This window comes from Mirounga leonina, unplaced genomic scaffold (assembly GCF_011800145.1).
Source record: "Mirounga leonina isolate KUSES-001 unplaced genomic scaffold, KU_Mleo_1.0 Mir_95, whole genome shotgun sequence".
Taxonomy (NCBI): domain Eukaryota; kingdom Metazoa; phylum Chordata; class Mammalia; order Carnivora; family Phocidae; genus Mirounga; species Mirounga leonina.
Genome location: NW_023270865.1, coordinates 11,171,417 through 11,187,610, shown reverse-complemented (window position 1 = coordinate 11,187,610; position 16,194 = coordinate 11,171,417). Strand labels below are relative to the sequence as shown.

The following is a 16,194-nucleotide window of genomic DNA, read 5'->3' as shown; positions in this document are numbered from 1 at the left end:
CAGGTGGGATTCATAAGAAGAATTCCCGAACTAGCACTGAACCGACATCACCTTGATCCAGCACCTTTAAAGTTAGTTGTTAATGAGATCACCTTTGATTATGTGCTCATCAGTGAGCCAGAAATTTACCGCAAAAAGATGAGGGCCACTGCTGTGTTCTGGAGGAAGTGAGAAACCAGCACGCCTGGGCACCCGGGGGCGAAAAAGTTAACCTGCATGCCGCCACTGGGGAGCCTTTGAAAGTTAACTTCCAAAAAGCTTCATGTATTTGCCTAACTGAAAAAGACAACCTGCTTCTTCTCTCTTCCTCTATGTAATTTTAAATTGTATGATCTGCTTGAGAAAAATTAGTTCAGATAGCAGAGATCTTTTAGCAATTTTCCATTCCTCTGGTACGCTAAACTATTTACTTTATACAAACAGGTATTTGATTAGTAGGACTTCCTCTCCTTGGCCCTTCTGTCACTTTTCATCTTGTTTTCAACTAAATTTGTTCTAAGCGGATCTAAGTTTTCATTCAATAACCAGTTTCAAAACATGATGATTGAGGAAATCATTCCTTTCCCTCATAAAACCTACCAAATACCCCTGTGGGTCTTGGGGCACGATGGATGCAGCACAGAGAAAGGAGATGGGGGAAAATTCTGGAGCTGGTCAGGAAAAAATGAATGTACTCCGAGAGTGGCTAAAAATGAAGTCCAAGCACATGGCAGGGAAGAATCAGGCAGCAGTCCATGCCTGTGTGTGCCAGCCCCCCCACCCCAACTGGCCATCGGGGGCAGCCTTCCTCGGCCTCGCATCTCTGAAGAAGAGCCAAGTCAGGGTCAACATGCCGGCTTCACTGCCACTGTGGCAGTTTCTCATATAAAAACAGAAGGATGAATGCGCTGAAAATTCTTGAACTGTAACAATGAACCACTCCACCTTTAAACCAGATCTGAGGTCTCCCCAGTCTACCAGCGTCATCAATTCTGGAGGTTCCCATAGCCTAAGTCAACGAAAACAAAATATGTTTTCACTGTTCGATAAATTAACAAGGCTAGTGACAAGACAGACCCTACCAGTGGCTAACTGGAATGTTTTCATTCTAAGATTCTTTGTTTTCTTAAAAATGCTACTGATGTAAAAAACCAATGACCACAAGCGGAGTCTCTGGGGGACAGCTTTTATAAAATGCCTTCCTTCAAGCTCCCTTGAGTGTCTGCTTTTTGAAAACTGTAACCAAGTTGAAAAGGTGATGTAAACCATAAATACCGTGTCATGTAAAAGGTCTGCTCTGTCCTAAAGGCAAGCTAAGCCTTTACAAATCCTGCTAAAGAGTATCACTAGGCATGTCACAGAGACAAGTATCAGATCACCAACATGTGGCTGCGGCTCCTCCCCTCCCACAGCACAGACCACCCAGGGCCACGGGGGCCACGGCGGCTGCTCAGAGCTCCTCGCTGCTGGCTGGCTGGCTGGCTGCCGCAGCTTCATGAGCAACAACACAATCTGCTCTGTCACAAATACCACCTTCTCCCTCTCAGCGTGGGGGTCAAATGCATAAGATAAAGAGAAGCTAACATATCCATACTGAGGAGAAAGAGGGAGACACACACAACTGTACGGCAACTAGGACAAGTGCTACAACAGATGCATGTCAAGAAAGTTCCAGGAAGTGCAAGGGAAAGCGCTAACTCTGCCTGAGGAAGTGAAGGGAAGCAGCAAGTCCAAGTTTCAGGGGTGTGAGAGTGCCACAGGCTTGGGGACACTGTCCTGAGTATGAGGGGCTGGAGGAAAAGTGGAAGCCAGGCCACAAGGATGCTGAGAGGCTTCAGGCCGGTGCCCCACATACACAGAGCCACTGAGGGTTCAAGAGCAAGGCTATGACATGGTCAAATTTCTACTTCTGGTGGCAGTGCTGCGGGAGGCAGGGAGGCTACTTGGTGGTTACGGCTTGAGTCGAGCTGAGGGAAGAACTTACAGCCTGCTACATCTGTGACTAGAAATTGCTGTGGACAAATGGAGCATTTGTACGTCTCCTCAGAATGACCATGGATCCTCAGAAAAAAACCCAGTTTCTCTGTAAACGTTGTAAAGTCTTTTTTAGTTATGGCATTATTAAGTGAAGGCAAAGAAACTAGCGGTGTTGGTTTTCTATTCTGATGGCCGTCCGAGGCTCATCAAGTGCCGGCTTTTGCAGAAAGGGCTGCTCAGCAGAGGATGGCAGAGCCACCACCAGCCTGGGTGCAGCTGAAGCACAAGGTCTTGGGGCCTCCAGTTTGCCACACGGGCTCGTAGAGTTTCAGAGTAAGACGGAAGTGTGCGCTCCTGGGAGCCAAGCTTTCAAGTCACAAATGGCCTGGTTGAAGACTGACTGCCCAAGATCCTAGACTTGGCAGTGAAATTCTTTCCTTTTGAATACATCTATTGGTTCCTGATCTCTGATGCCCCTCCCGTGTTCCTCCGGCAGCCTTACTCTTTCTAGATCCTTCTTCCCAGCCTGTGTCTATAAGCTTTCATGTGTTCAATTCCAAATCACCTGGAAGGGCTCCTCAATTCCAATTTATAAAGAGCTGTGGAGAAATTTTTTTTCCCTTAGAAATAAGATGCAGTAAAGTTGATATCCTTACTGAATTTGTAAGTCCTTTTTTTCTCAAAAGCTACAGGAGTTTCTTGAATTGTAATTTTATGCAATTTCTACTAAGAATAACACATACAAAAGCATAATTAGTACCTCCCTATTTTTCATACATCAAATAACATTATCTCTTACAATGAGGTAAGTGCATTAACGAGAGAATACCTATGACATTAGCATTAATATTATCATGGCCATGGTGGCTTTGTACATTTAAATTTAGTATTACGTAAAATTCGCTTTTATCAGAATCTGAGAGTAGTCGAACAGTCTGATAAAATCAGAAGTCAACCATGATGTTGGCCACATGACAGACTCACACACAGAAAGGAAACCCAGCTCTGACCACAACATGCAGGTCGTTTACTGATGCTAAAACGGACGTGCTCTGTTCTCTCTCCAAGTTAAGGGCAGAGCCCTCGGCCCGACACGTCCCTGCTCACCAGCTACTCCACACCGGTCATCCGCCAGCCCAGCCCTCACGGGTCCAGTCCTGCAGATACACAGGCTCCCACGTCCCCCGGCAGAGGCAGGCTTATGCTTGTGGGGCTAGAGGCTAGGAAGCCCAGCGCACCCCCGTCCACGCTGGCCCGCTTGCTGCAAGCGCGCTACACCTCATCGCTGGCCACTCTGCTCCACTTCCTCGTATCACGACCAGTCCACTCTGCCCACTCTCTTCCCGTGGGGTTCACAGAGCCTTTCAGACCCAGGCTCCGTTGTGTCTCCTGACGCCTTACCTCCTTGACGTGGCTATGAAAGGACACGGACATGTCCAGCAGGATCTTGCGCTGCTCCACGCGCCGAACAAAATCTTGTATCCGGTCTTCAAGCTGATGGGCAGCCTGATAAATCTCTTCTGGGTCACATTCCCCGGTCTGAGCCAGTTGTTCTGCTGCCTCTAGTAACTTATCCGCGTTGGTATATGTGTTCTGCACAAGAGAAAATCCAGAGAAACAGGGTGAATTAAAAACAAACAAACAAACAAAACGGCTGGGCATCCTAACAGACTGCAACTGAGTCAGTTCGGGACATTCCTGATCATTTCTGTAAATTCAACAGAAAAAAAATGATGGGAAGAGATGACTTTAGGAGTTCAATATACCTGCATCAGCAGCTTTTGCCATTACTGTTCTAGACTGTTAAACCCTGAACCTTCCGGCAAAGCCCCTCCCTCTACAGCAGTGCTGGGGTGTCTGTAGGCAGCTTCTGGCTGCCCCACGACTCACAGAAGGCCCACAGCTTCTTGGGCTGCACATCCAGAAGACAGCACCTAGCACAAGTGCCCACTTCACTTTCCCCTCCAGTCTTGGGGCAGACTGCAGAGTTTCAGTCTTGTTTTTCAGTATGATGTACGATTTTGTAATTCCCCAAATGCAAGTGGAATGATTACGTTGCAAATACAAGTTGCTGTCTTCTTAACGTGTTTCTACTTATCGGTAATCCGTGCTTATCTTTTCTCTACTTAAGGGGACATATTTTTTTGAGAAAAAGGAAGTGACCATAATGGCTTATATAAAGTAGCCAGGGTTTTAAAGAGCTGAAAGTTATGTGCAAACAGGTATCAAAAACACTTTGAAAATTACTCCACTTTAATTCATGATAAATGAAAGGCTGCAAATGGGTTCCACAGATACAGAGGTGTGCTAGAGACCTGACTCTGTTCGTGGAGCTGCTCGAGAGAGAGGGCCGGCCGGCAGGGGCTGGGGGCAGCCGAGACAGGTGAGAGGGCTTGGGCGCAGCGTGAGAACAGAGGGAAGGTCTTCCGGGAAGGCCCACAGAGCAGGCTGCGGTCCTTCTGAGAAACAGGTGGAGTCCTTCATCCTTCTCCAACATGTGAGTCCCAAAGCTGAGCAGGGTGGGTATCTCATCAGTGGCCCAGAGTGTGGGGCGGTGTCCCCGCAGAGAGCGTGAGCCTGGGGAAGGACGACAGCGCCCCTGCACGGGCAGCCTCCCACTGGGGAGACTGGTCACATCCAGGGACATTCATCTACTAAGCCAACAGGTTAAGGATAATGAGAGGCAGGGTCCTCACTTCAGAGAAGGGACTTACAAATACGGACAAGGAGAAAAGCTGAGTTAACCCTGTGGCACTGGGCTGGAATTGGAGGTTTGAGTGTGAATACGTGGTTTTCACAGATGTGTGAACATGCACGATTGTACACACACACACACACACTCACATGTCCTATCTCGCTCTGTCCCAAGAAGGCCCAGGAGCAGCAGTGACCCAAAAGCAATAAGCATGTAGCATCCAGATTTCCACCTGTAATCACCATTCTCCTCTACAAGGAACCAGGGCTCCTGGACAAATGGCTTACTCAGGGGGTGGGGGGACAGACTACAAGAGGAGGCTGAGACATCTTATTGTATCCAAAAGTAAGGAAATATTCAAGAACAATGTGGGTAGGTCAGGACACAAAAGGCAGCTTGAGGAGGCTCCCAATGGCCAAATCAGGGACAGTCTGAGAGTAAACAATGACAGTAACAGAGTACAATCCACGAAATACAACAGGAAACCATAAGTCCATACAGACACAAATAAATAAATAAAACTGGCTGAGGAACAGGGTATTTATAGAATTTCAAAGTAGCTCCCCACTACGTACTTACTAATTACAAAGCGGGGAGGTGACTCATCTTACAATGGAGAAATGTGGCAGACACACTTAACCTAGAAATCAAACTGCATGCAGACGTAGCAGGACGAGTTAAAGTCAGGTGCCGACTGGTGGGAAGGCACAAGAAGGACGTGGCAGCCCTGATACAGTGGGCCGAGGACGTACGTATAACCGGAATCTACTCATGACCAAACGTCAGACAGACCCAGAGTGAGGAGCATGCTCCAAAATAACGGGCTTGAAATCTTCCGAAGTGTCAGGTCACCAAAGCTCAGGAACAACCAAGGAGGTGCTACAAACTCAAGGACCTCTGAGGCATGACAACTCAACGCCACAGACGTTTCTGCACTGGGTCCTCTCGCCATAAAGGACATCGCGGGGCCCAGGGGCTGCAAGGTAAGCCTGCAGCAGCGTTCATTTCCTGATTCTGACAGTGGCATGGGGGGCACACAGCAGCAGAATGTCCCTTCCTGGTAGGAAATACATGCTCAAGTCAATGGCTCAAGGGAGAGTTAAGTTCTTTGTGCTGTACTTCCAACTTTCCTGCAAGTCAAAAAACCCCCAAAATTTAAAACAAGTGTAAATACAGCTTGACAGGTATGAGATGGCCTTAGGAAGGACTGTCGGGATGCGCATGAACAGAATGATGGGCACCCCAGGCATCAGCGTGGGGGCAGAAGCAGTCCATCCCGGGGCACGCCGCGAGTCGGGGTGCAGTGTCTACAGAGAACTTAAAAGTGTCCATAAAAGCCAACAAAAGACTTTTCGTCTATTCTTTTATCATCACCACAGGCTGCACACCGACCTCTCCCTGTGCCACAGCCACGAGCACTCACTGGGCCTTGGGTCTAATCCTCAGCACAGCCCCTTCCACAGCTAAGGAAACAGGCCTGCAGGGCAGTCACCGGGCTTGGAGGACAAGGTTGTTGGGAGGTGGGAGCAGGGCTCGGCCCGGGTCTGAGTGTGGAGAGTGTGCCTACAACACGGCAGCTAAATGCCATGTGGCATCCTGGACGGGGTCCTGGGATGGGGCAAACTCAGGAAATCTGAACAAAGGAGGGGCTTCGGTACTGTCAGTTAACTCTAACAAATGTACCATACTAACAGTAAGCATAGCGGAAGCTGGGGGCTGGGTATAGGAACTCTTTGTATCATCTTCACAATTTTTCTGTAAGTCTAAAACTGGTCTAAAAAATAAAGTTTAAAAGTATATGTGTTTATACAGTCGACCCTTGAACAACACATTTGAACTGCACAGTCCATATATACGTGGATTTTTTTTTTAAATGAATACAGTATTGCAAATATACTTTATGATTTTAACTTTTTTTTCTAGCTCACTTTATTGTAAGAATACAGTATATAATACATATAACAAAAAATATGATAATTGGCTGTTTATGTGATCAGTAAGGCTTCTAGTCAACAGTAGGCTATTAGATAAGTTGTGGGGGGGGGAGTCAAAAATTATACCCGGATTTTTGAGGTGCCTGGCGGGCTCGATTGGTAGAGCGTGCGACCCTTGATCTTAGGGTTGTAGTTTTGGGCCCCATGTTGGGTGTAGAAATCACTTAGAAATAAAACCTTAAAAAAAGTTATACATGGACTTTCAACTGCAGTGGGGGAGTGTCAGTGTCCCTAAGCCCCACGTTGTTCAAAGGTCAGCTACATGGGTGCATGTATACACAATATACACACACATACACATAGCGGATGTTTCAGAAAAAACTTTCATCTTTGGAATAATCCTTGGGTACTTTCCACAATTATCTCAGTTAGACCTTCCCTCCTGAGGGGCTGGCTCCTGGGCCCTTCGGTGCAGCCCCTGGGCACAGAGAAAGCTCTCCTCGTGAAGCTCAGCTATCAGCATCAAGGGCTCCTGCCACTGAGGTTCTGCATACATTGCCGACCAAGGGTCTATGACCATCAGAGGCTCAGTTTCAGGTGACTTTTCTGGGGACGATGGCTTTATGGAGACCCAGGCTTCCCCCCGCGAAGCCTCACCCAGGAAGCATGCTCTGCATCTCTGGGCAGAGGCACGAAAGAAGCTAACAGAGTATCATGCTTTCTGCAGCACACACACATTCTTTTAAGAGCTAAATCCTATTTTCTTATTGTCATCACTGCCATGAATTTGCTTACCTCTCGTGTTTGATAAGGGGATCGGCTGGTGATATTGCCTCCCAGCACTGAACACTTGCCTCTGAAAGCTTTTCTACCTCTTTGCCAGCAGGGAAGGATATTTGAGACATATGTGAGTTTGTTCCCAACAAACAAGTGCATTTTTTAATTTTCGGAGACACTACCCAGTATTTACTTTGTCCCACCTCTCATTTTACACTTGGGAGAAAATGAGCCCGCACGACAGACTCCATGGCTTTCCCTGGGCCCCACGAGGGGCTGGTGGAGCCAGGGTCAGCATGCAGGGTCTCTGAGACCGAAGGCCTTCCTGTGAACAGAGCCCACCCTGGGTCCCACTGCCACAGAAGGTAACAGATTTCCATGTGCTAATGAGCATACCGGTCATAAATGGTGACTCTGGAGCCCCTGGGCCTGGGCCCCGCAAAGCCCTATCACAAGAGCGCAAAGGGGAAGTGACTTGTCCAAGTCAGTCAGGACAGCTAGGATTGTTCAAACAACAAATGGCCAGGCCAGGGTTCCTCTTGCAAGGGGAAATTCAGTACTTAAATGTCTACTTCAGGGGAGGTGCTGTCAGGAGGCTGTTTTAGAGCCTGAAGAAACCAGACTTCTGCCTTCGGCCTGCCATCCTGTCCCCAAAGGCATCTCTCTGTGGGCCCAGTTCCTCCTCTGAGAGGTGGGCCCACATTCCCTGGGAGGAGGATTAAAGGAGATACTAGAAGGGCCAGGCCCGGGTGGGGGCGGAATGGTTTCCTCTTTTCTGGAGAAGAAAATTCAAATTGCAAAAGTGCTAGGACTCAGGAAACACTGCAGGGCAGATCGGGCCTTCCTTTCTCTACAGATCCTCAGCTGCTCTGGTCTGGGACCAACAGAAGATGGCCAGAGGCTACATTTAGACAGAATCCAGGGTTTTCTTGATCTTAGAAAACACAGGAGAGGAGGAGAACATAAGTATTTCAAGGAATGATTACTTCTATTCCGTTTTGTTTTGTTTAAAAAAAACAATAGACCGAAGTCTGCATATAGAAAGCTTTCAAGGTATTTTATACTAATGTAACAAAAAAGAATGATGGGTCAGTACATCTATAATCTGTATTAAAAACCCCAGTGTTGGGGGCACCTGGGTGGCTCAGTCGGTTGAGCGGCTGCCTTCAGCTTAGGTCATGATCCTGGGGTGTTGGGATCGAATCCCCACGTCCGGCTCCCTGCTCAGCAGAGAGCCTGCTTCTCCCTCTCCCTCTGCCTGCCACTCTGCCTACTTGTGCTCTCTATCTCTCTGTCAAACAAATAAAATCTTTAAAAACAAAAACCAAAAAAACAAAACCCAGTGTCCTGGGATGCCTGGTTGGCTCAGTCAGTTAAGCGTCTGCCTTTGGCTCAGGTCATGATCTCAGGGTCCTGGGATCCAGCCCCACATCGGGCTCCCGGCTCAGTGGGAACCCTGCTTCCCCCTTTCGCTCTGCCCCCGTCTTGTGCTATCTCAAATAAATAAAATCTTAAAAACAAACAAACCCAGTGTTCTGAATCATTTAAAAGGCCCATAAATTGCCAGGGATCATCTTTTCATCCACGAAGGGAAAGCACAGCACACAAACCTGCCACCCCTCTCCTCAGCACACACACAGGTGATACAGAGCTGAAATCCGCTACCGTGTGGTAAAACTCACAACACTAGGAGCAGAAGTGAAAAAGTCTGTATGGCACATATTTAGGTACAGCAAAATAGTGACTACTGACGGCTATCTGTATGTGTTAGCATTTTACCAGAGAAATAATTTTGGGGGGAAGGGGGCAGGGCAAGGTTCTAGGCAGGGAATCAGCACGGCTAGTCTCGTCACAGCTACCTGGCGAAGGAAGGAATTAGGTATCATTTTACAGCTAGGGAAACTGAGGCTTGGGGAAATGGAGGAACTTGCCCATGGTCATAAAAGCAGTGAAGGCCTTAGGAAATTTAAGAAGTGTCTGTGATAAGGGAAATTTGATATCTTGTAAGCCACATGCCAACCTGAAGGAAATCCTTGATAGTAAACATCGGGCCAAAATTCTCCACTACGAATTTATTTAAAAAGACAAAATACCACACCTTATATCAAAAAATGAACTTATTGTGAAATGGTAGCCTGTGGTATAGAAGCAAGGATCTATTAACTGTAGCAAATCAAAAATTTAGGACATGCTGTGCACGAAAGAGGACAATGAGCTCAGTAGCGACCAGGGAACTGGAGAATAGGCCTGATTATCTTCTGCAAATCTTGCCCAAATGGAATGTCTCCTGCTTTCCTAAATGCCACACTTCTTTATCCCGGAAGACAAGATAATTACATGGCACACATAAAAAGTTGTTGACAGAAACGGCTTCATGGAGAAGGCTGTCATAATACGTTCCATCTTTGGAAGGTGATGTGAATCTCAGGGGACAGGCAGACAGGAGAGAAGGCAGTGTAAGCGCTCGCAGGATACACGCCTGTGGGGAGATGCTATGGCAGAGATTTACTAATCGTATTCAAGAAATCTGTGCTCTGGAAGCCGGCTTCTTCCTTGAACCAGAGTTTTGTGGGCTTTACTTTACCGGCTATTGTAATCATAGCTTTTTAAATCTAAAAAGGAACATTAACTTGAATACCTACTTAGAAGGTAAAAGAGAAAAATGCCTGCCTGAGCATCTCCCTCTCCAACAGTCATGTGCAGAAAGAAAGCTTCCGTGGGGAAAGCACGTATTTCTTCTGTAAAGCTCCCGCGTGAAAATGCGACATAGTTGCCCAGGCCACACCCTCTACATTCATCAGCCCGAATTCATGCAATAGGAAGTAGCTACTCACAATCACCGTACAAAATAAAGAAGGGATGGATCATCAGATTAGTAGAGAGGAGGTTCTTGGCTCTGCAAAACTGCATGCAAAACGTATCCAAGTGCTTCCTGATGTGGCCACAGCGGCGCCTGAAACAAAGCCCCACGCCGGCGGCTCCTGCAGGAAGTCTCGCGCCAGGCTGTGCAGCTCGCTCCCACCAACTCAACCTGACTTCTTCTCAGGTTCCTCCTTCCCAGAACACCAGAACTGTTCTACATAATAAATCTATATTTAGTGCCTTTTAAATGAATTCAACCATAAGATTTTCACCACTTCCTTCTTGTATCTGGTACTTCACCATATGCCACAACTCACTGTTTTGGAGAAGCTGGCTATAAGTGTATTAAATAAATGGCTAAATCTAGATTGCTAAAGACAATTTAGAATTGATTTTCCGAAGGACCCTTCAAGATGCAACCCTAAAAAACCACCAACCTTAAACAACGGCAAAAAAGAATTTTCTTCTCCCTAAACCCCAAAATTTGTTTTACTTTTGTGAATATGTTTCAGAAAACGAAATACAGCTCCTTATTAAGCACTAACAATACCGTATCTGCTCCCAAATTTAAGGGGCTTCCAAAGGCCATCCTGTTCAAAAAAGGACATAAATCTAAAATACCGACTTAGATCTCTGCCATAAGCACTTCTGTGATTTGTTCTGCCGGCAGCAGTCGAGGATGGGGCAGGCAGGGGAAAGGGTGCTGAAGGTCACTGCCGCCGGCCTCGGCCTGTGCTGCGCCGAGCCTGTGTCCCTCGGGAAGAGCCAGAAAACTACAGTGAAGGAAGCCACAAACACAACATGTAATCTTGCCTCGAGGGCAAGGCCACTGTTTGTCTGGACCAAACCTGCTGCACATGGCCAGGATCTGAAAATCAGAGGGAGGGGCAGCGGGTGCGGATGTCTGCAAAGTGAACTAAGGGTTTGTATTCAAGGCTGCTCTTGATGCACAGCTCAGATTTGGGGTTTAAGCACTTACAGTGTACGGGGGAGAGTATGGGCACCCCTCAGAATCCCAGGGACAAAGAGCACAGATAAGAAAGGACTGGGACTCAGCTGAGTAGGTAGAGGTGAGCGCAAACAAGCATCTGCCTGTCTCTGAACCAGGGGTGAAGAGCAGACCACAGCTCAGGGTGCTACTTTGACCCTTGGCTTGCCCTAGAAACCTGAGGGCAGAAATGTTTCCCACAAAGAGTCTTCTCATTCTTGCTGCCCCCTGGAAACCTGTGTTGACAGCTTTGATGGTTGGCTTAGACCAGAGGAGATGAGTTTACCATGGAAAGATAGGGCGTTAGCCATAGTAGAGATTTTCTTAATTTGGAATGGAAGGAACCACAGGAACTGGAGGGAGAAGGGTCGATGGAGTGCTGGACACACAAGGACATTCGGTAGACCATCATCCCCCCTATTAGAGGGAGCTCCGGAAGGTGTGGGAAGAGGCGAGAGCAGCCCAGCCTACGGCCATGGGTGACCATGCCACGTGAGGGCGCAGCCTCCATCTCCAGAGCCTGGTTGTCTGCAGTTCTGCCTCTCACTTTCTTCAGTGCCTGAAGTCTTTGCTCATATGACACAAATTTCATATCCAGCCCCAAACCACATCGGCCACAGCAGTAGCTTATCGCATGGAAAAAATGAAGGGGAGATAAGAGCACATTTTCCACATTTCTTCTACGAGAGGAAGACAAAATATTTTCCAACAGGCATGAAGTAGGGACACCCCACATAAAACAGACAAGAAAAATGCTCCAAAGACGCATCCTGCTTGCAGCAAGGCCGCTGAACACACCATCTTTTCCTGCTCCTTTCTCGAGATGGAGAAAGCAGAAAGACAGGGATTGTCATTTTTACTTTGTATGTGAAGACATGTAGAAAAGGCATCTTCACTGAACAAGACTTAAGCGCAGACTGTTCTGTTATCCCATTAAGTCTGTCCCGAATTCAGTTCCCCAAACTAGTGTGTACCTTAACCCTCTGTCACGCAGAACCTACGGACACACAGCCACGGTTTACTCCTCTATCTATCCTGCCTTACAGATGAGACCACACTGTTGGATCTATTGACACTCTTCCTTTTTATAAGGGAAGAAGCTCTTTACTTCTAATCATGTTTTTATACCCTCCAACCTATTTGCTTAATATTAATATTCGTAAATCAGTTTTATTTTGGTTAATATTTGCCTGGTGGATCTTTCTCTAATAGGCTATATACTTTCAAACTTCCTGGGTATTTATGTTTTAGGTGTGTCCTCTGAAAATAATACCATGATTTTTTAAGAGAATCAGAGAATCTTTTGTCTCTTTACAAGTAAAATCTATTCTGCATTTATTGTAATTACTGATACTTATGAACAAATTACTGCATCTTATTCTGTGATTTCTATCATGATTTTTGTTTTCTTCGTTTCTTTTGCTTCCACCAGACCATTTCCATGAATTTTTATTTACCCAGTTTTCTGTTTCTTTTCCTGCTACGCTTACTAGGATGTGACACTTCCTATCCCTAGACTCTAAGTGGTCACTCCCAAATGCTAATGTGCCTGTGAGTTTACAAGTGTCAGTCAGCTGAGCAGTAGTTCCTGCCGGCCTCAGAACCCACTTCCTCTTCCAAGTTAAAGTGCTCTGGTACTTCAGCGCCATCCTGTTTTTAACTACTCCAAATCTACCGTTTAAATGGTCAATCTTTGGATTTACAAATATATTTCCCAATTTCTATGCTCATTCTTGATCCCAGTCCTTTCTTCTCATACTTTCCTTTTTATTAACTAATTCATTTGATAAATATCTGCTGATTACTTAAATGTGCCAGGCATTGTTCTAGGCCTTAGAGATAGAGAACAAAACAAAGTCCCTGTTTTTGCAGCGTTCCCATTATAGTGGGTGCTTCCATTATTCTTACTCAACTATATGCCTTGGGGCACGTGGGTGGCTCAGTCAGTTAAGCGTCCTACTCTTGGTTTCAGCTCAGGTCATGATCTCAGGATCGTGAGATCAAGCCCCATGCCGGCGTGATCATGGAGCCTGCTTAAGATTCTTTTCCTTCTCCCTCTGCCCCTCCCCCACCACTCTGATGCACGAGCAATCTTTCTTTCTCTCTGAAGTAAACAAATCTTTAAAAAATTAAACTATATGCTTTAGTTCTTCTGGTAAGTATCTGAGTAGTAAACTCACTCAGTCTTGATCCACATTTTATCCTCATCATTGAACGATAGTTCAGCTGGATCTGGAATTCCAGGTTCAGAGTTAATTTCCCTTAAGACTATTCTACCAACTTCCAGAATCTGTGGTTCCTGGTGAGAAGTGGGCTTGCTTTCTTGCTTCCTTCCTTCCTTCCCTCCTTTCTTTCTTTCTTTTTTTTAAGATTTATTTTTTTTAGAGAGAGAGCAAGAATGAGTGGAGGGTAGGGGCAGAGGAAGAGGGAAACTCCCAAGCAGACTCCCCACTGAGCGCAGAGCCCGACGCGGGGCTCGATCTCACGACCCGGAGGATCACGACCTGAGCCGAAAGCACGAGTCGGGCACTCAACCAACAGTGCCACCCAGCTCCCCAAGAAGTCGGTTGTCTTTCTAATAGCCCTTCTCACAGGGGTTGTTTTGTCATTTCTGTCCTTGTTTTCAAGACTTTGTCTCTGATGTTCCTCGGTTTTACAATAATGTCTTTCAGTTTGGATGCATCCTATTAGACAACTTCTGTTTAAAGTAACTTTCCCCCTACACCTCCTTATAACTTCCATATAACATGGAATGGACACACACACAAGGCCATGGTATTGTAATCTCTCCCTTCTTCACTCCACTTTCTTTCAAAACACAAAACAAAAAGCACATTTACCAAATAATAAGTAGAAGGTCCTGGCCTGGGTACTTTCCATGCCGCTGCCACACACACCCCTGACTTCCTCTCTTCCAGAAGCCTTCACTGCGCCTACTTTCCAGATAAGAACGTCAATCTGAGAAATGTGAAGAGACTTTTCCAAACGACGCAGCTAGTGAGCATTATAGCCCATGCTCCAACTCCACAAATCCCATGCCCTAAACACACTACACACCCTACATCCTGTTTCTAAGCACACACATTTAAGAGAACTGGAAAAGGACAAGAAATGCTGGCCCATCATTACAGAAATGCAAGCACCATTACTGTTTATCAGTTGAAATCTCACAAATGAGTCAATAGGCATTGGTACAATAAATATGGCAAAAACATTCAGGGCATTTTTCTGTGTCAAGAACACCTTATTTTATGGCCCAGCCGACAGACGATATCTGAGCAGGCAAGGACAGCTTCACTCTCAAATCTGAGCATTACCTCCTCTGAATCACCTTTAAACATATCTAGCCAAGGATCAGTCATCTCAGATGTGGTTAAAACGAATTCAAAACCAACCACATAGGTATTTATGGGAGAAAATAGTGAAAGCCATGGTTTTACCTGTGCTACTTCTTCGAAATCTTCATGACGTTTCTGCAAAGCTCTGGCCCGATGAAGAGATTTCCCCACACCCGTATGTTTGCTCAGAAATGCTTCTCCATGGTTCTCAATCCAGTCCAGCACCTACAATAAAATACAGGCATATATGCCATAAAAACAATGTTCTGCCTTGTTCGATGGCTAGGGCTACCCGCTGATACATTCTGTTGTCAAAACTATAACAAACGAGAAGCAAAGGAAGGAAAAAAACTGGAAGCAACTGGACACTAATCTACCATGCCTGATCAGCTTTCCCAACGTGATTTTCAGCAGCTCTTAACTGTAAGAGCATAAGTTTGTCTCTGTATAAATATTACGTGCAGTAATGATTAAGTCTCATCTCATTTTATGCGCAACGGAGCATCCAAAACTGAATGGGTTTTGGATAAGATACTGGTTATCAAGCCACTGACAACCAGTTTAACTTAACATTTTTATAAGGCTCAAAGCTTCCCAACTCTGGCAATTCAACTTTAACCACAGAGTTAATGTTTTTCTGCCTCTTCTTTAGAACATGGAAAACATAAAAATAAAACCTAAGAAAACAAAACACTTAAATGCCTCCGTTCTGGTCTTTGAGGATAATTTATTCTGTAAACTACTAAGCTGTTGTGAAAGCTAAACATTCCACGAATTTAATTGCTTAAAAGTTCTTGCAAGTTGACATCCACCACATACAGAAAGGGAGTAAAAGTTAAGCAGTGCGACCCGATGTTTCTAGGTTCAGAGTCAGTACTGAGGAGTTCACTGGCTCTCTTACTTGAGAAACCACAAAAAACTAACAAAAATATTTACACTACCCTCAAATGTACACTTGGCCTCTTTCTGATGGGGAAAAGAGAACTAGCAAAAAATAAGTCAGTGACATCTTCCGCTAAAAACTGAAACTTTGGGTACAAGGTATTTAAATATTCGAATACATTTGTTAACAGACTGCTGAAGGCCACCTCTCATACTTCGAATTTAGTAACTACGGTAATGATGTATATGGATCAAAACTCTCTCAGACTGAAGAACCAGCTGGGGAGGCACAGCCAGGACAGTGGTTGAGGGGACAACCTGGAAGCAGACCAGTCATGGCTCCCCACTAATGGCAAAATAAAAGGGGTCTTAACTTGGGATTCAGTGCTATGAAAAGGATCCCTTGCCCTTTGTTACCTGCACTAGAGAGAGATCAGCTGTGCTGACAGAACTCTTAAAAAGAAGGAAAAAAAAAAAAAAGGCAGCTGGTAAGGGCCAGTTGTCCAGGGACAACTGGCCTTGTTATCTATCGCTCCAAACCAGCGACCTTCAGAAGCCAAGGGTCTGACCAAAGGCCCTTTCTGCATAGGGTTTAGCAAAGTTAGTAGTACATGTAAATAAAACAGATTGCAAACCTGAATAAATCACTGATGGTCTTTCTTAAAGACCCTGCAGAATTAGCAGAAGTGTTGGTGCACTGGGCGTGGGGGGGGGGGGGGTAGTGCACAGAGGCCAAGCCTTGCAGCAGAGACTCAGCTAAAG

The 16,194-nt window shown here is 45.9% G+C and overlaps 1 protein-coding gene across 3 annotated transcripts in view; it reads right to left on the bottom strand.

Moving 5' to 3' along the window:
* Positions 1 to 16,194, bottom strand: part of TRIO (trio Rho guanine nucleotide exchange factor) — a 222,543-nt gene that overhangs the window by 149,329 nt on the left and 57,020 nt on the right. For all 3 annotated transcript variants that reach the window (XR_004678030.1, XM_034998849.1, XM_034998847.1), the window contains exons 9-10: positions 14,653 to 14,775; positions 3,358 to 3,549 (exon numbers count right to left, since the gene is read on the bottom strand). Coding sequence is in view for 2 of the 3 variants with exons in the window: in XM_034998849.1 (XP_034854740.1) it covers positions 3,358 to 3,549; positions 14,653 to 14,775 (315 nt within the window). In the remaining variant the exon portion in view is untranslated. The remainder of the gene's footprint in view (positions 1 to 3,357; positions 3,550 to 14,652; positions 14,776 to 16,194) is intronic.